At 47.6% G+C, this 19,032-nt stretch overlaps 1 protein-coding gene across 1 annotated transcript in view; it reads left to right on the forward strand.

The window, feature by feature from the left end:
• Positions 1-19,032, forward strand: part of Spg7 (spastic paraplegia 7 (pure and complicated autosomal recessive)) — a 44,069-nt gene that overhangs the window by 7,017 nt on the left and 18,020 nt on the right. Inside the window, exons 2-9 of the mRNA XM_013035671.1 lie at positions 1,043-1,145; positions 4,953-5,042; positions 7,151-7,392; positions 9,129-9,268; positions 11,631-11,733; positions 14,297-14,422; positions 14,753-14,915; positions 15,212-15,385. Of these exons, the coding sequence (XP_012891125.1) occupies positions 1,043-1,145; positions 4,953-5,042; positions 7,151-7,392; positions 9,129-9,268; positions 11,631-11,733; positions 14,297-14,422; positions 14,753-14,915; positions 15,212-15,385 (1,141 nt within the window). The remainder of the gene's footprint in view (positions 1-1,042; positions 1,146-4,952; positions 5,043-7,150; positions 7,393-9,128; positions 9,269-11,630; positions 11,734-14,296; positions 14,423-14,752; positions 14,916-15,211; positions 15,386-19,032) is intronic.

Genomic DNA, 19,032 nt, shown 5'->3' on the forward strand with positions numbered 1-19,032 from the left:
CCTCCCTCCCCGCTCTACCCCCCCTTGGTCTCGGCCATCTGGCCCCCTCCCCCCATACTCGGCTTCCCCTTCCTCCTGCCCCAGGAGGACCCGGGTGGGCCTTGGAGGGGGCAGCGTGGCGGCCTCCACCCTCCGCCCTCCTGACATGGACACCCTGTGGTCTCCCAGGGCCTCCAGCCACTCTTGGATGGCTCTGAGGGCAGCCTCCCAGACACTGCTGTGATTCAGAGTGGGCTGTCAGAAAGCCGAACTCCGGGTAGCTACTTTGCAAGTGTCCCTCCTTACAAATTCAGTTCCAAACAAGAGCTCGGGGTTCTGGGTTCAAGCCCCAGGACCAGCACACACACATACACACACCCCGTAGACACTGGGTGTGGTAACACCGTTGTAATCCAAGTGGTCTGCCAGTTGAGGCAGGAGATCATGCGTTTCAGGCCAGCCTGAGTATATAGTGGACACTTACACAACAAGTGGGAACATGTTCACCTGGAAAAGAGGACACTGGAATGTAAGCTGTTTGAGCCTTTAGTACCTGGACGTGGAGTTGTTCACCAATGATAAAGCACAAATGTGGATTCTTACTGTGGGCCAGAAAATAGTGGCATTGCCAGTACTTTGATGTGTTTGACTTTCTCGGTAGCTTTGAACATTTTGCTATTCTCTTAAAACTTGGAAGCTCTGATGGCTCAGGCCTGTAATCCTAACTAGTCCAGGAGGCTGAGATCTGAGGATCTCAGTTCAAAGCCAGCCCAAGCAGGAAAGTCTGTGAGACTCTTATCGTCAATGAACCACCAGAAAACGAAGTGGTGCTGTGGCTCAAGGGGTAGAGCGTTTGCCTTGAGCTGAAGAGTACAGGTACAGTGCCCAGGCCCAGAGTTCAAGCCCCACAACTTACCAAAAAAAAAAAAAAAAACTTTGAAATAACACACAGGCAATTCTCATTTTAGGACAATGTAATCACTACGATTGAGATATTCTGTGTTGCATTCATGTACTATGGTCTTAGTATGACCACATCTATTCTGGTTTTTATTTTTTTCAGAGCTTAGAATTACGAACCCTAACCCCTACTTTTGAAGGCATCAGCGGATTACTATTGAAACAGCATCTAGTTCAAAACCCAATCAGACTCTGGAAACTCATAGGTGTGTATCTGCTGAAACACAGGTGGCATGGGAGAAGTCATGGCGTTTGTGAGCCTACACCCATGCACTGTGTAAGGACCTTTCCTGCCCTGACAGACTGCAGACGCGACTGTGACAGTCCTTGTAAGGCGGTAATAGAAGCTGGGTGTGCGGGTGTGCACTTGTAACCCCAGGTCTCAGGGCAGTGAGGCAGGAGCCTCACAAATTTGATGTAGCTTGGGCTGTATACTGAAACCTTGTCTCAAAAAAAAAATCAGGCCCGTGGCTCACACGTGTAATTCTAGGTTCAAAGCCAGCGCGGTTAGGAAAGTCCATTAGTCTCTATCTCTAATAAACCACTAGAAAATTGTAAGTGGCACTGTAGCTCAAGTGGTAGAGCACTAGCCTTCAGCTAAAGAGCTGAGGGACAGTCCCCAGGCCCACAGTTCAAGACCCACAACTGACCAAAACAAAGCGGGGGGGGGGGAGCGGGAGCCTAGGATGTGACCTAGGAGGAAGGGAAGTTGATTGCGGCCAGGTATGCCAGTTACCTCCTTGATTTATGCAGGAGGTGAGGAGCTCTGGGCCTGAAGTCTTCAGTATAATAGCCTAGGAACATCAGACTGTATATATCCCCTGGGTATCCAGTAGGCTTTACCATCTAGGTTTGTGTAAAAGCTCTGATATTCACGTGATGAAATCTGACTACATATCCTTGTCAAGTGAGGTGTGGCTGAATTAGGATAGCTTGACCAGAAAACTGACAATAACCTTAGAAGGACCCTTTGTCTGCTTCTTACTGTGAGCCTTGGGTTCCACAGGATAATCTGATAAGAAGTTACACACAGGAAGTTTTTCCAAGTTCTGAATTATTTATTTTTGCTTTTTTTTCTTCTTCTTCTTTTGGCAATATAGTTGGTTTGAATTTAGGGTCTTGGTGCTTACTGGGCAGGTACTTGGTCACTTAAGCCACATGCCCACCCCTTTTGATTTCTTATGTTTGAGGTAGGATTTCAGATTTACACCTAGTGGGTCTACACAGTGGCCCTTCCCATCTCAGCCTCCTTCACATGGGAAGAATGGCACCTGCCGCCATGCCTCTAGTGTTGGTAGAGATGGAGCTCACACCAGCATTTGCCCAGCTAGTCTCAAACTAACCCAGACACTGTGCCTGGCCACTTATTTGCTTTGAACTCCCTTTTTCTTTTTTTAGTTGCAGTTAAATACCAATAATGAGGTTTCTTGATAAAGGTTTTACAAATAATCTACACACATTTGCATATCATTACAGCTGCAATTTTGAATGGCATGCTGTGACATTCCCCAGCCTCTCTTGATCTACTTTAGAGGACCTTTAAGGTTGTGTCTCTTAATTTTACCCCGCTTTTGCCCAACTGGAGCAGGGAAAAGTGGAATATTTGGACTCGTGGTTTACATGAAGTAGCTGGTGCACACCAGAGCCAGGGAGGACACTTGGCCTGCTGACGGCCTGCCTCCTTTGCTCAAGTTGTGTCCAGTGGCTCTGAGACCAAAGGCATGTCCCTCAGCTCTCCCATAGCTGCTGCTGGGAGCAGGTGGCAATCAAGGCACTTTTCTTGGTGAGTCTATTAATGTCTTCCTGAAGAAAGTTACAGTTTAGGTCTCAGTTGTGAGACAACCCATCCCCCTTGAGACTTTGAGCAAGATTTATGTAAAGTGTTAAGCCAGTCTGTCCTGAGTAATGGTGCCTGTGTTGCTGCTGTTGCCACACGTGCTAAAGCCTTTTGTTTCACTTGTTTGTTTCAATGAGCTTAAGTCAACTTCATGCCTACAACAGTTGGGTTTTTTTATTGGTCAGTCATGGGGCTTGAACTTGGCCTGGGCCCTGTCTCTGAGCTCTTTTTGCTCAGGGCAAGCGATCTACCACCTTGAGCCACAGCTCTACTTCCTAACAAATATTTTTGTTTGTATGTGATATACTCTCCCACTTGGCCACATCCTTTAATTTTTGTTCTCTCACAATAGTCAATTGTACGTGCATATGCGTGCTGGTGCTAGGGCTTGAACTCAGAGCTGCTCATTCTCAATGCTTACTACTAGCTTTTTACCTCTTGAGTCACACTTCTGGCTTTTTCTGGTTAGTTGGATTTAAGTGTCTCCTGATTTGTTTACACAAACTGGCTTTGTTTGAACTTTAATCCTCAGATCTCAGCCTCTTTTTTTTTTTTTGTCTGTCATGGGGCTTGAACTCTGGGCCTGGGCACTGTCCCTCAGCTCTTCAGCTCAAGGTGAGTGCTCTACCACTTGAGCTGCAGCGCCACTTCCAGTTTTTTAGTGGTTTATTGGAGATAGGAGTCTCATGGTCTTTCCTGCCCGGGCTGGCGTTGAACCGCGATCCTCAGCTCTCAGCCTCCTGAGTAGCAAGGATTACAGGCATGAGCCACCTCAGCCTCTTGAGTAGCTAGGATTACAGGCATGAGCCACCGGTACCTACTTAATTTTTTTGGGGGGGGAGGCCGGTCATGGGGCATGAACTCTGGGCCTGGGCGCTGTCCCTCAGCTCTTCATCCCAAGGCGAGCGCTGTACCACTTGAGCCACAGTGCCACTTCTGGTTTTTTGGTGGTTTATTGGAGGTAAGAGTCTCATGGCCTTTCCTGCCCAGGCTGGCTTTGAACCTCGATCCTCAGATCTAAGCCTCCTAAGTAGCTAGGATAACAGGCATGAGACACCAATGGCCTGGCCCCTAATTTTTAATCTGTTTTACTTTTTTTTCCTTCCCAGTACTCCAGTTTGAACTTAGGGCCTGAGTGATGTCCTGTAGCTTTTTTACTCAAGGTTAACACTCTACCACTTGAGCCACAGCTTTACTTCTGGATTTTTAGTGGTTAATTGGATCTCACGGACTTTTCTGCCCAGGCTAGCTTCAAACTATATCCTCACATCTCAGCTTCCCTGAGTAGCTAGGATTATAAACTTGAGACACTAGCACTTGGCCAAAAATTTTGTGTGTGTGTGCTGGTACTGGGACTTGAACTCAGGATCTTGTGTTCTCACTTGCTCAAAGCTTGTACATTACTACTAGAACCTCACCTTCACTTTTGGTGGTTGATTAGGGATAAGTCTCAGATTTGTCCACCTAGGCTGACATCAAACTGAGATCCTCAGATTTTTAGCCTCCTGAGTAGCTAGGATTGTTACAAGTGTGAGTTCCCAGCCCTACTTTTGGTGTTGATGTTGATGATGCAAGGTCTTACTATTTAGCTCAGGCAAAACTGGAACTCACAGTCCTCATGCCTCTTTTTTTTTTTTTTGGGTCCGGTCGTGGGGCCTGAACTCTGGGCCTGGGCGCTGTCCCTCAGCTCTTCAGCTCAAGGCTAGTGCTCTACCACTTGAGCCACAGTGCCACTTCCGGCTTTTTTTTTCTTTTTGCTTATGTGGTGCTGAGGAATCGAACCCAGGGCCTCAGGCATGCAAGGCAAGCGCTCTACCACTGAGCCACCTTCCCAGCCCCTTTTCATGCCTCTTGAGTGCACTTAGCATCCCCAATGCTAGAATTATAGGCATGCACAACATCTTCCTACTTAGCCAACTTAAATACCAAAGATATTTCACTTTATAACTTGAATAACTAACAATAATAAGAATAGTTCACAATTCTATAATTCACGGCGTCAGTAGTAGGAACAATGGAAGAAATGCTTTATTCTCTCGAACTTGCAGCTCTTAGGACACAGGCTGTAGGTGGTTTCTGTTGTGATTATGTTATTTGGGAATATATTGTTCTTCCACGTGTCTTCCCTGTAGTTGCAAATGTTCGTTGTCATGTTCTTCCCTGTTTATTATTACAGGTAGCACTTACTATTTTAACACTTCAAGAGTGAAGCAGAAGAATAAAGACAGTGATAAAACCAAAGGGAAAGTACCTGAAGATGATGAAGGTAACCCTGTCTGCTGTTCGCAAACAATGGCTACCCTGCTGACCTTACTTTTGTGCTCTTAGCAAAGTGAGGATAGTCCTAAAGATGGAAGTCCAGCCACCTGAACTTGCTGTCCTTATGCGCATTCTCTCCCACTTTTGTCTCTTATGTAATTATTGGGTCCTTCGCGATTTTTCCTGAGCTGCTTTGGTTGACATATGTGCCTGTGAGAAGCATTGAGAAATACCTGAAGACAGGCAGCCTTTCTGTGTCTGCAAGCAAAGGGTGAATCTCAGATGAACCCAGAGCTCCTGGGGTGAGGACCCGAACACCTCAGCCAAACCCAGCCTCATACACATTGGTGATTGCTGCCACTGCCCTGGGCATAGGAAGCAATTCCTAGAGGAGAATGGCAAGGATGAGAGGCTGGGACACTAACTGAGGCAGACCGTCCTGTGGAAGAACCATCAGTCAGCCTGTACCAGCTCATCTACCCTGTCCTAGTTCACAAGTTCACTCCCTCGGGTACAAGAATCTAAGAATGTCCTGCATAGCTTAGGTTTCACATCTACTCCAGAATTAGGACTCATTCAACATTGTGAAAGGAAATTAAATTGTGAGTTTGAATTGAATTGGTGGTGTTTCTGAGCTCTCTATGATAAAAGCTGTTTTTGCTATTAGCTGTTTGGAAATTGTTAACCCTTACAAATGCTTAGTGTGGGCTCAGCAATAAACTATGATTTGCATATATTATCTCAGTTAACTCTAAAAATAAAATAAATTCTAATGGATTAAGTTAAATTTAAAAAGCAAAACTAGACTTTGGCACTAGTGTCTCACGCCTGTAATCCTAACTACTCAGGAAGCTGAGATCTGAGGATTACAGTTCAGAGCCAGCCTGGGTAGGTAAGTCTGTGAGATTCTTTCTCTCCAATTAACTACCAAAAAGAGGTTGACTCAAGTGCTAGGTGAGTTAGAGCTCAGATTCTTGTACTTGCTAAACAGGCGCTCTACCACTGAGTCACTCCATTGGCACCTGAATATTTTTCCTTGTTTGTAAACTACAGCAGGCCCAATGTAGCCTTCAAGCTAGAAATATAGGGATTTCAGTGTCTGTTATGTCCATATCTCTGTATGGGAAATTAGATAGGATAATCACAAAAAGCAGCTGAGAAAGGAGTTCATTGTGATGATGGAGTCTCATGTTGGATCAGTAGAGTATAGTGATTGGAAAGTGTTTCCAGAAGGTTCATGTAGCTTCCAATTTTGCTGACTGTTGACACTTTAGAAAACAAGATTGATGGTTTGAAGTGGATATTTTCCTAATAATCAGCTAATCAGAAGGTAAATTTCCTTACTGAAATAAATTATGGCCTTTGTGTACTTTTGTGAATATAAGGTCTAAGTGTCAGACTAATGTAATACAGCTGGACATAGTAACATGTAGTGTGTCTGCATATTTTCTTTTTTTTTTTTTTTTTTTTAAGAGCTGAGGACCAAATGCAGGGCCTTGGTACTCTTCTACTGAGCTAAATCAGCAACCTATGCCTTCACTTTTTTGCTGAAGGCTGGTATTCTACCATTTGAGTTACAGCTTCATTTCCATTTTTTTTTTTTGGTGGTTACTTGAAGATAAGGGTCTTACGACTTTCCTGCCTGGGCTGGAATTGAACAGTGATCCTCAGATCTCAGCCTCTTGAGTAGCTGGGATTATAGGTGTGAGCCACTGGCACCTGGCCTAGCAGAAGGTAGTGTTTCTTAAGGCAGGTCATAACAGGTTCTTCTGTATAACTAACAACCGTGTGCTACAAACATTTCAATGGTATTTAACCATGTGTATGTACACAGGGTTTTTCAGTCTTCCCTTCACAGTGGAAGCTCTCCTTCTAGGAACTCATTGACTTTGAAACTGGTTTCTTGTTCTTGATGAGGAAACCTCAGTGCATGAAGAACTGGTGACCTCAGACAGCTCATGGGTACCATTTGTCTCAGGGAACTGTTGACTGGCAGAAATGCAGGCTTGTGTAGGATGCTAGACCCTCTCTTAGCTGAGCATTCCTAAAGAAATCACTGTTGGAATATCCCTGGCCCTTTCTCCATTTGCCTGGTTCTCCTGTGCTCTTGTTCAGAGGAGAAGAGACGGAAGGATCGGGAAGACCAAATGTACCGTGAGCGGCTGCGCACCTTGTTCATCATCGCAGTGGTCATGAGCCTGCTGAACTCGCTCAGCAGCAGTGGAGGCAGCATCTCCTGGAATGACTTTGTCACTGAGATGTTGGCCAAAGGCGAGGTACAGCGTGTGCAGGTGGTCCCTGAAAGCGACATTGTGGAAGTCTACCTATACCCTGGAGCTGTTGTGTTTGGGCGGCCTGTGAGTAAGGGGAACCATAAACTTGGTTCCTCGTTTATCATTCATTCCCTCCATTCCCAGCTTACCTGGTTGTCCTGTTGTTTTTGTTTGTTTGTTTGTTTTTGCCAATCGAGGTGCTTGAACTCAGGGTCTGGGCACTGTCCTTGAGCCTCTTTTTGCTCAAGGCTAACAGTTGAGCCACAGCACCACTTTCAGCTTTTTCTGTGTATATGAGAGTGAGGAGTTGAACCCAGGGCTTCAGGCATGCTAGGCAAGGACTCTACTACTAAGCCACATTCCCACCTGCTTGCCTGGTTGTCTTTAAATAAGATGTGTGTCTAGAGATAGCAGTCAGGGCTTATTGCAGACGTTGGGGCAGTACTTGCTAAGATTCAGCTTAAAGAAGGCAATGAGAGAGAAGAGCTTGACAGGGGAGAGAGTGCTGGTGTCTAAGTCCCAGGTAGGTGTTAGAGAATTCCACAGCTACCTCTTTCGGTGTTTGCAGAAAGAAAGATTTGGGATTTAAGTAACATATTGGCCCAAACTGTCACAGGCTACCACTAGGGGCTGAAACCACCAGCTACTCGTGAGTTCTTCTCGGTGAGTCTGGATGGGAATTGCTGGCAGGGAATGAAGGGAGAAGGCTCTGACACAGGTCACATGAGTGTAGGAAGTCGATGGCAGGGAGTTACCATGAGCAGCTGGAGACGCAGTCCTGGATGGTTGACTAGGGAAAGAAGAAACATACGAAGTGCTTGCCCCACAGGCAAGCTCACACTGTGTGGAGTGGGAAGAGATGCTGGTTTGTGGAGGACTGAGCTTCCCAGAGAAGGAAGAAGAGTCTTCTCACCTCCGTTTTCTGTGCCTAACCCTGAGGAGTCTGGGGGGACCAATGCAGGAGGAGAGACATGTCAGGGAGGGGAGCAAGATGTGACTCACAGGGAGGAATGGGCACTGAGCATGAGGTGGTCATCCCTAGGGTGACTGCAGCCAGTCCGTGTGTGGCAGGCGGGGCTGTGGAGGGACACCTCTATCTGCTCACTTTCTCTCCCCCCAGATGTGTGTGTGTATATATACAGAGAGAGAGAGAGAGAATCACCCTTGAGATGCACAGTGCACACAAGTTGATACACAAGTTGATACGTTGAATTGAAACCCCTTTGTACTATTATTTTAAGTAATTAAGTACTTATCTAATTAAGATAAAAATATTTTAAAGATGCAATAACACTCAATTTTCTTTAAAATGTTTCGCTTAGTAGAAGTGGAATTTTGGCTCAATTGGTAGAGTGCCAGCCTTCAGGGAAAAAAAAAAGTGAGAGTAGTACAAGCCCAAATATCAACAAAAAATAAAAATTAATAAATTTTAGCTGGGTGCCAGTGGGTTACATCTGAAATCCTAGCTGCTCAGGAAGCTGAGATTTGAGAATTACAGCCTGGGCAGGAAAGCTCATGAATACTTATCTCTAGTTAACCATCAAAAAGCCAGGAGTAGAGCTATGACTCAAGTGGTAGAGCACTAGCCTGAGGGACAAAAAGCTCAGGGACAGTGCCCAGGCCCTAAGTAATGTTTTTCCTCTTAATAAGCCACATTTATCAGAAAACATATTATGCTTGCAAAAATTAACACTTTTTAGGCACAGAAATGTTTTCTGCATGAAAACACTGCTTAGCATAATGTTTGGTGCTTTGATGTCTGTAAGGTCTACAGCCAGCCCTGAGCACTGCCCTTATTATCATTTCTGCTCTGTCCCCAGCGGCTGGCATTGATGTATCGAATGCAAGTTGCAAACATTGACAAATTTGAAGAGAAGCTTCGAGCAGTTGAAGATGAACTGAAGATTGAGAGCAAGGACAGGATCCCTGTTTCATATAAGCGCACAGGGTTCTTTGGAAAGTATGTCTGTCATCATGTAGCTTCAGACTAAGCCCAACCGAGCTTTCATGTGGAAAACAAAAGCTCCTAACTAGGTCAGGTGTGATGCTACACATTTGTAATCTCTCAGAACTCTGGAGGCAGAAGTCAGAAGGTCTCAAGTTTAAAGCCAGCCTAGAGCCAGCTCAGGCAAGAAAGTTTCTGAGACTCTTATTTCCAGTTAACCAGTGTAAAGTCCAAAGTGGAGCTGTGGCTCAAGTGATAGTAGCTTTGAACCATAAAGCTAAAACACAGCATTCAGGCCCTGACTTTAAGCCCCACTATTGGCACGCACACACATAAACACACAAAAGCCAGCCTAGTACATAGAGAGATCCTCCTCTCTTTTTTTTCTTTTTTTAAAATTGTTATTATAAAGGTGGTGTACGGAAGGGTTACAAGTACATAAGGCAAGCAAAGAGTACATTTCGTTCCCTGTTTTTCCCTCCCATCCCCATTGACAAGTTGTATAGTTCATTTTCAACTTAGTATCTAGTGAGTACCATGAGATCCTGTCTTTTAAAAAAAAGGCCATGAGCTGGGAATGTAGCTTAATGATAGAGTGCTTGCTTAGCATTCATGAAGCCCTGGGTTCGATTCCTCAGTACCACATAAACAGAAAAAGCCAAAAATGGCATTGTGGCTCAAGTGGTCGAGTGCTAGCCTTGAGCAAAAGAAGCTCAGGGACAGTGACCAGACCCTGAGTTCAAACCCAGGACTGTCAAAAAAATAGTAATAATAATACACTTGTAATCCTCTTTAGGAGACTGATATCTGATGACCACAGTCAGACCAGCCAGCCTGGTCAGGAAAGTTTGTGAGATTCTTATCCCAGTTAAATACCAAAACGCCAGAAGTAGAGCTGTGGCTCAAAGTGCCAGAGCACTAGCCTTGAGCACAAAGGGTCAGGGACATTGCCTAGCCCTGAATTCACGCCTTAGGACAGATGGTGCCTGAGCTCGCTTATGCGCGCGCGCACGCACACACGTGCACACACGCACGCACACACACACGCTAGACACAGTGGGTCATGCCTATACTTGAGAAACAAACCAGGAGGATCACAATTTGAGTCCAGCCTGAGTTCAAAACCCAAGACTAGGGGCTGGGAAGGTGGCTCAGTGGTGGAGTGCTTGCCTCGCATGCATGAGAGAAATGAGAATGGTAATTAGAAATTATTTCAGGGTTGCCAGCAGCAGAGACACATGTAGGCATTGTGGGATAAATAGGACCATGGGTCTGACAGGTTCCAAAATGACGACACATCATTTAGCTGAGTTGCTGGGACCACCTGTGACCAAAGCCAATTTGTAAAGAGAGTTTTTTGTTTTTTTTTTTCACAGCGCTTGAACTCTGGGCCTGCGTGCTGTCCCTCAGGCTCAGGGCGAGCACTCTACCACTTAAGCCACAGTGCCACTTCTGGTTTTCTGGTGGTTTATTGGAGATAAGAGTCTCATTACTTGAGATGCAAAGTACCGATGGCTAGCATGTGCTCCTTTGAAAATGTTATGTAGTCCCAACACCTGCTAAGGCTAAGCTCCAGGTTTTTTACTGCAGAACAGGCAGGTGGCAGGGAGGAATGGCAGGCCAGGGCAGCCATCTTCCTCTTTACATAAAAGGCTGAATCCTAACACTTACTTTATTTATTTATTTATTTATTTATTTATTTATTTTTGGGTCCAGTCATGGGGCCTGAACTCTGGGCCTGGGCGCTGTCCCTCAGCTCTTCAGCTCAAGGCTAGCGCTCTACCACTTGAGCCACAGCGCCACTTCTGGCTTTTTCTGCTTATGGGGTGCTGAGGAATCAAACCCAGGGCCTCATGCATGTAAGGCAAGCGCTCTACCACTGAGCCACCTTCCCAGCCCTAGCAACTGCATTTTTTTTTGTTTTGTTTGTTTTTGTTTTTTTTGTGCCAGTCCTGGGCTTGAACTCAGGGTCTGGGCTCTGTCCCTGAGCTGCTTTTGCTCAAGGATAGTGCTCTACCACTTGAGCCACAGTGCCATTTCTGGCTTGTTCTGTGTATGTGGTACTAAGGAATCAAACCCAGGGCTTCATGCACACTAGGCAAACACTCTACCTCTAAGTCACATTCCTAGCCTAACAACTGCTTTTGTCGGGCAGTGATAGAGGTGTGTTAGCCAAATGTCTCCAGCCTTTGCACACTCGGTCTTAACACTTGGGACACTTCTACAAAGGAGGGAAACGTAAAGGTGAAGCAGAGAAAACATGCTTGTGCAGCTGTGTGCTTTTCATGCCTGTCTCAGGCATGGGATGGGTTTGAGATGCGTTTGTGAGCTGGTCTGGCGCTGATGTCAGCCCTTCGCCGTCTCTTTCCTCCCCCAGTGCCCTCTACGCCCTGGGGATGACGGCCGTGGGCCTGGCCATCCTGTGGTACATTTTTCGTCTGACTGGGATGACCGGACGGGAAGGCGGATTCAGTGCTTTCGTAAGTTGTACAAGTCTGAGCCCAGTGGATGCACATCTCTGTCTGTGCCTGCTGAGTCCTATAGGATGAGTACTGTTGGGGAAAATGAACTGTTGCAAAGGCCAGCAGGAGCCCTCAGTCATGTGGAAGGTGTGGAGTACCCATATGAACCCAGCACCCTTCTCCCAGTGAATTAGCTAGTGGGACTAGAAATGGTTCCTCTTCCTCTGTCCCCTCCTTTGGTTTCTACTAGCCTGGAAGCTGAGAAATGTTAAAGATATCTTTAAAAGACATTCAAAACATGCCAGAAGCTGGGCACTGGTGGCTCACGCCTGTAATCCTAGCTACTCAGGAGGCTGAGATCTGAGGGTCACAGTTCAGAGCCAGCCTGGGCAGCAAAGTCCATGAGACCCTTATCTTCAATAAACCACCAGAAAACCAGAAGTGGCACTGTGGCTCAAGTGGTAGAGTGCATACCTTGAGCTGAAGAGTTGAGGGACAATACCCAGGCCCAGAGTTCAAGCCCCACAACCAAAAAAAAAAGCACACTAGAACTTTCTTGCTGTGTTGGGGCATTTCTTCTTTCTTTCCCCCTCTCTCTGCCTGCCTGCCTCCCTCCCTCCCTTCTTCCCTTCCTTCCTTCCTTCCTGTTCCAGTCCTGGTGCTTGAACTCAGGGCCTGGCACTGTCCCTGAGTTTCCTTTGCTCTATCACTCTTATCACTAGACCCACAGCACCACTTCCAGCTTTTTCTGTGTATGTGGTACTGAGGAATCAGACCCAGGGCTTCATGTATGTCGGGTAAACACTCTACCACTGAGCCACATTCCCAGCCCCAGGGCCATTTCTTAAAATGTGCACCTCTCGAGGCTGAGAAGGTGGCTCAGTGGTGCCTCTCATGCATGAGGCCCTGGGTTCGATTCTTCAGCACCACATAAGCAGAAAACACTGGAAGTGGCGCTGTGGCTCAAGTGGTAGAGCACTAGCCTTGAGCTGAAGAGCTGACAACCAACCCCCCAAAAAATAAAGAAGTGCTCCTCTGCAGACTTGTCCTCCCTCTGGGTTGGGCTGTGAAGTGGGCATCTCCCAGAGCATCTCCTGCTCTGTTTGGGAATGGCTCCTTGTTGCTTCCACTGAGTGTGTCCATAGCTAGTGTGTGGTGCACATATTCGTTCATTACCGTGCAGGGATGGAATCTAGGACCTCACACATGTGAGACAGTCTCAACCCTGTCTTCAATTGTTTCTGGTGCTAGGGATCAAATCCCGGGCCCAGTACATGGTCTATCACTGTGCTATTGCCCAGTCCACACTTTTCCACCCTCCCTACCCCCCCTTTTTTTTTTGCCAGTACTAGGGCTTGAACTCAGGCCTTTAGTGTTGCCATTATCCTTTTCATTTAGGCCTAGCACCCTTGAGCTATGCCTTCATTGCCACTTCTGGCTTTTTACTGATTAATTTTGAATAAGAGCCACTGGTTTGTCTCCCTCTGACCTCCTCCTTCAGACTACCATCCTCAGAACTCAGAATCCTAAATAGCTAGGATTAAGGTGTGAATCACCATCTCCCAATTGTCAATTACAATTTATTCAACTAGTTCTTAAGTTTTTTTTGTTGTTTTTTTTAACCAGTCATGGGGCTTGAACTTTGGGCCTGGGTGCTGTCCCTCAGCTCTTCAGCTCAAGGCTGGCACGCTACCACTTGAGCCACAGCACCACTTCCAGCTTTTTCTGCTAATGTGGTGCTGAGGAATTGAACCCAGGGCCTCATGCATGCAAGGCAAGCACTCTACCACTGAGCCACCTTCCCAGCCCTCTTAAGTGTTTGTATATGTTGGATGCCTGCCTTATTATTTACTTTCGGGACTTCCTAAAAGTAGGATTTGTTGGAAGGACATGCACCTTATGAAGAGTTTTTGTTTGTTTGTTTGTTGTGGGGCTTTCACTCTGGGTCTGGGCACTAAGTTCTTCAGCTCAAGGCAAATCCTCTACTACTTGAGTCATAGCACCACTTCTGATTTTCTGGTGGTTTACTGGAGATAAGAGTCTCACAGACTTTCCTGCCCAGGCTGGCTTTGAACCATGATCCTCAGATCTCAGCCTCCTGAGTAGCTAGGACTACAGGTGTGAGCCACCAGCTCCAGCTTAAGAGCTTTTTCTATCCTGCCCTATCCCTCTCAGAAATTTATAGTTAACATTTCTATCAGCAGTTTGCAATACTCTTACTATATTGATTTCATAATCAAAGAAAGAAATGACACAGGACATGGGGGAATTACATAGGAAAGGATAGTTGATGAAAAGGTGCTAAGTTACCTAGGTGTATGGGAGAGGTATTTGTTGATGTTGGATTGGTATTTTTTATTTCATGCTCCTAAAGATAGAACACAGTGCTTCATGAATGCTAGGCAAGTGCTTTACTACTAATTAGCAGTAAAAGCCAAGGTTTTTCATCCTGTGTCTGAAGAGTGACCTGTGAGCCCACCTTTGGTGCGGGCGGGCTGCTGGTGAGGAGGCAGGAAGGACATGACGTCAGCTCAGCTTGCTGAGGAGACATAGCTCCCATCCCCTAACTCTTTCTGCACAGAATCAGCTTAAAATGGCTCGTTTCACAATTGTGGATGGGAAAACAGGGAAAGGAGTCAGCTTCAAAGATGTGGCAGGAATGCACGAAGCCAAACTGGAAGTTCGAGAGTTTGTGGATTATCTAAAGGTAAGAACCAGACAGAATTAAGTTACCAAAATGGAACCTGGGGTAAACAGATGGCCTGGGCTGGAGTTCTTCAGGTTTGTTATGTTGTAAGGGACCTCCCCCATTAGTGGGGGCACCACGCTAGTGCCTGTGCCGATTGCACTAGGAGTATCAGCCCACACAGGGTTGTTGAGCAGAGCAGAAAGGTCATCAGGGTGCACCATTGGCTCTGCTGTCAGGCACTGTGGTCTCTTGGTCCCTGAGACCCACTGGGACTGTGGCTGCCTTGCGTGAGGCACTTGGTGCCCTCTGAAAGACTGCATGGTGAGTGGACTGTCTGTTGCTGTGTAGAGTCCGGAGCGCTTCCTTCAGCTTGGTGCCAAGGTTCCAAAGGGGGCCCTGTTGCTTGGGCCCCCCGGCTGTGGGAAGACATTGCTCGCCAAGGCGGTGGCTACGGAGGCCCAAGTGCCCTTCTTGGCAATGGCTGGTCCTGAGTTTGTGGAGGTCATTGGAGGTAGGTGTGGATTTGGGGCTGTGGTCACATCGGCCCATGGGTCGGGTGGCGCGTCCACATACCCTTCCTTCCTCGGGTAGAACTGAAGGACAAACGCAGCACAAGCTAAAGGATGCTGTGAGTAGTCGTTGCTTTTCACCTGTGGCCTGCTAGACCAGAAAGCCCCTGGCCACTCCTGCGGGGTGTGGCCTGTTTTAGGTTTGGTTATTCTTGGTGGATGGCTTTGCCTGGTTCTGGCCAGAGTATGACTTCAAGCTCTCCACTGCTGGCCTTCTAATGCTCTCTGTGCCCCTCAGGCCTGGGTGCCGCCCGTGTGCGCAGCCTCTTCAAGGAAGCCCGGGCACGGGCTCCCTGCATCGTGTACATCGATGAGATCGACGCAGTGGGCAAGAAGCGCTCCACCTCCCTTTCTGGTTTCTCCAACACAGAGGAGGAGCAGACCCTCAACCAGCTCCTGGTGGAGATGGATGGTCAGTGCTGAGTGCTCTCCCCTCCCGCCACACTGTTCTGGGCCCATGGTGGCGGCCCTGCCTTCTGTTACAGCGCAGAGAGGTTCACTTTGCCCAGTCACCAGTGTGTCATCCTGTCATCCCCAACCTCCCCACGAACAAACAAGTCAGCACGCACTGCCTCCAAAAGCACAGCTCTTGGTAGGCACTGGTGGTGCATGCTTGCAATCCAAGCTACTCAGGAGGCTTAAGAACTTTAGATTGCAGTTTGAAGCCAGACCAGGCAGGAATGTCCATGAGATTCTTTTTTTTTATCGGTTTTGGGCCGAACTCTGGGCCTGGGCGCTGTCCCTCAGCTCTTCAGCTCAAGGTTAGCGCTCTACCACTTGAGCCACAGCGCTACTTCCGGCTTTTTTTTTTCTGTTTATGTGGTGCTGAAGAATCGAACCCAGGGCCTCATGCATGCAAGGCAAGCACTCTACCACTGAGCCACCTTCCCAGCCCGTCCATGAGATTCTTATCTCCAGTGAACCACCAAAAAGCTGGAAGTGGAACTGTGGCTCAAGTGATAGAGCACTAGCCTTGAGCAAAAAAGCTCATGGACAGTGCCCAGGCATAACCTGAGTTCAAGCCCCAGGACTGGTACAAAACCAAACCAGGTGTTTGTGACTTAAGCCTATGATCCTAACTACTCAGGAGGCTGAGATCTGAGGATTGTGATTCGAATCCAGCACGGGGCAGAAAAAGTTTCTGAGACTCATATCTCCAATTAATCAGAAAAAGCTAGAAGTGGAGCCTTGTGGCTCAAGTGGTAGAGTGCTCGCCTTGAGAAAAGAATCCAGGGACAGGGGCTGGGAAGGCGGCTCAGTGGTAGAGTGCTTGCCTCACATGCATGAGACCCTGGGTTCAATTCCTCAGCACCATATAAACAGAAAAGGCCAGAAGTGGCACTGTGGCTCAAGTGGTAGAGCGCTAGCCTTGAGCTGAAGCACTGAGGGACAGCACCCAGGCCCAGAGTTCAAGCCCCATGAGTCTCAGGGGCTTCCCTGACCAGGCTGGCTTTGAGCCGCAATCCTCAGATCTTAGCTTCCTGAGTAGCTAGGATGACAGGTGTGAGCCACTGGTCCCAGGCTTGCATTGTTGAGATGTGATGAAAAGGTTTGCGTCTGGTTCCGCCTCAGTCCCTCCTGCTTTGTGTCTCCTGGGTGGTGTCCTGTGAGCACTTTCCTCAGGGCCGCAGCATGGTCAGCTGCCACCTAAACACTCATCTTGTACACTCACAGCAAGTGCTCAAGAAGGCCAAGTGTCAGTACTAAATATCTTTGGAGACGTGGGTGAGGTGGTTCGCTTTCTGACACACTCTCCACAGCAGTAGGGGCATTTCAAGGGTACCTTTCAGGCAGGCCCACGTCAGGCTTAGCTCTGCTGTACTTTTACCTGACCAGAGTGGTCCTCCTCGTTCAGAGAGAGTGCTGGGGTCTTCTCCCACATCTTGGTCTATGTGCTCTGAAGGCTGACATGTCAGCAGATGGCGTGTGTCAGTGGCTTTAACTGGCCTTTTGTGTGCTGGTACTGGGGCTCAGACTCAGAGTTTGCACCTTTACTTAGCCTTTTTGGTTAAGGGTGTCGCTCTACCACTTGAGCCACACCTCCACTCCTGGATTTTTGGTGGTTAGTTGGAGAAAGACTTTTCTGCCCAGGCTGGGTCTGAATGTTGATCTTCAGATCTCAGCCTCCTGAATAGTTAGGATTACAGGTGTGGGCTGCAGTGCCCAGTCTGACTGGCTTTTGTGGTTGCTCCTGGACAAGTATCTAGCTTTAGGCTCATGAAGAATCTTAGAAGATAGGTTGAGTTCTAGCCACAATAGGTTGAGGGAGGTAGCATTTGTGACCAGTCAGGCTATGGAATGCATGTGTTTCAGAGCCTTCTTGTTAGTTGGGGACCTGGCATAGTGCCAGGCTCAGAGCATGGACAGCTTTGGGATGCTGACTGGACGTTTGGACCTTGGCTTCCACACACAGGGCCATGCGGACTTGAGATGCTGTGGCATCACAAAGGCCCTTCCTGGTGCAGTGACAGCTCTCTGGGTTGTTTTGCTTTCTTGTTTTTGTCTTTAGCTTTTTTTTGTTTTTGTTTTTGCAGAGCTGAGGACTGAACTCAGGGCCTTGTACTTGTCATAAATATTCATCCTGTGGTTCTGTGATCTTCTGTAAGTTGATGAGGGTCTTTCTAGGTGATCGTCAAAGAAACTCAAGTGATCTGGATGTCAGTGGCTCATGCCTGTAATCCCAGCTATTCAGGAGGTTGAGATCTGAGGATCACAGTTCAAAGCCAGGAAAGTCCATGAGACTCTTATGTTCAATTAACTACCAAAAAGCAAGAAGTGGCGCTGTAGCTGAAGTAATAGAGTGCTCATCTTAAGGAAAAAAAGCTCAGGGATAGTGTCCAGACCAAGCTCCAGGACTGGCATACACATACACACGTGCATATTCACACATGAGAGAAGGGAAACTCAAGTGAGACTTCCTTCTTTTTCTTCCTGAAAGCAAGTTTTATTTAAATAAAGGATTAAATTCATTTCTAACAATGAAGCTAGAAGGGAACAGTAAAACAAGTGAACTTACTTCACATGGCGTTGGGCTTGTTGAGACCAAGCAGACCCTGTATCTGCTTACCTTGTCTTCCACTCTTGTAAATATTTTTTCACTAGGTGTTTTCCTCTGAGCCAGACCTCTCTGTACGACCGTGATATAGCTGCCTGGACTCCAACATTGGCTCTTTCCTGGGATCCTGCCACTGATGGCCTCGCATAGAGCTGGGTCAGCACCAAGAAGTCCCTTTGTGTCCCACAGCTGTGCGCACTTGGCCTTCAGATGATCTGAGGAGAGTCTTTGTTGTCTTTCCGGAAGGAGCAGTTTTGGCTCATTGAAGTGGAGAGGGAACTTGGCAGCTGCTGGGCTATCTGTCATGGGAAACTCATCAAGGGAAATAGAAACCCCAGTCATGAGCGCCTCCTCCCAGATGCTGTGGTGTCTGTGGGACTCTCAGACTGCCGGGGATCCACGGCAGAGCGCTGGCTTCCCACCAGTTCACGGCACTGTCACTCGGATTGCAGGCTCACGGGTACAGAGGGCTGCGGCATGTGTGGGGGAGCTAATAGGGCGTGCGAGCCCCTGATCCCAGACAGGAGTCGTTAGCAGACCTCAACAGGGCTGTAGCACAGGACAGTGTGGGCTCAGAAGTGGAGCACTGCGTGGCATGCCCTGGGCACACACACACACACTCAAAATCAGGTCTTGCAGGCTTTTCTGTAAGGTTCCTCCTCACAGCAGAAGAGCCCTATCAGGTGAGCCTTGATGACTCAGAGCCAAATACAAACCATGCTGCCTGGAGCTGGGCACTGTGGCTCACGCCTGTCATCCTAGCTGCTGGGAGGCTGAGATCTGAGGATCGTGGTTTGGAGCCAGCTTGGGCAGAAATGTCCATGAAATTCTTTTCTCTAGTAACTATCAAAAAAACCAGAAGTGAGCTGGGCGCTGGTGGCTCACGCCTGTAATCCTAGCTACTCAAGAGGCTGAGATCTGAGGATCACGGTTCAAAGCCAGCCCGGGCAGGAAAGACCATGAAACTCCTATCTCCAATAAACCACTAGAAAACCGGAAGTGGC

This window comes from Dipodomys ordii, unplaced genomic scaffold (genome assembly GCF_000151885.1).
Source record: "Dipodomys ordii isolate 6190 unplaced genomic scaffold, Dord_2.0 Scaffold217, whole genome shotgun sequence".
NCBI lineage: Eukaryota > Metazoa > Chordata > Mammalia > Rodentia > Heteromyidae > Dipodomys > Dipodomys ordii.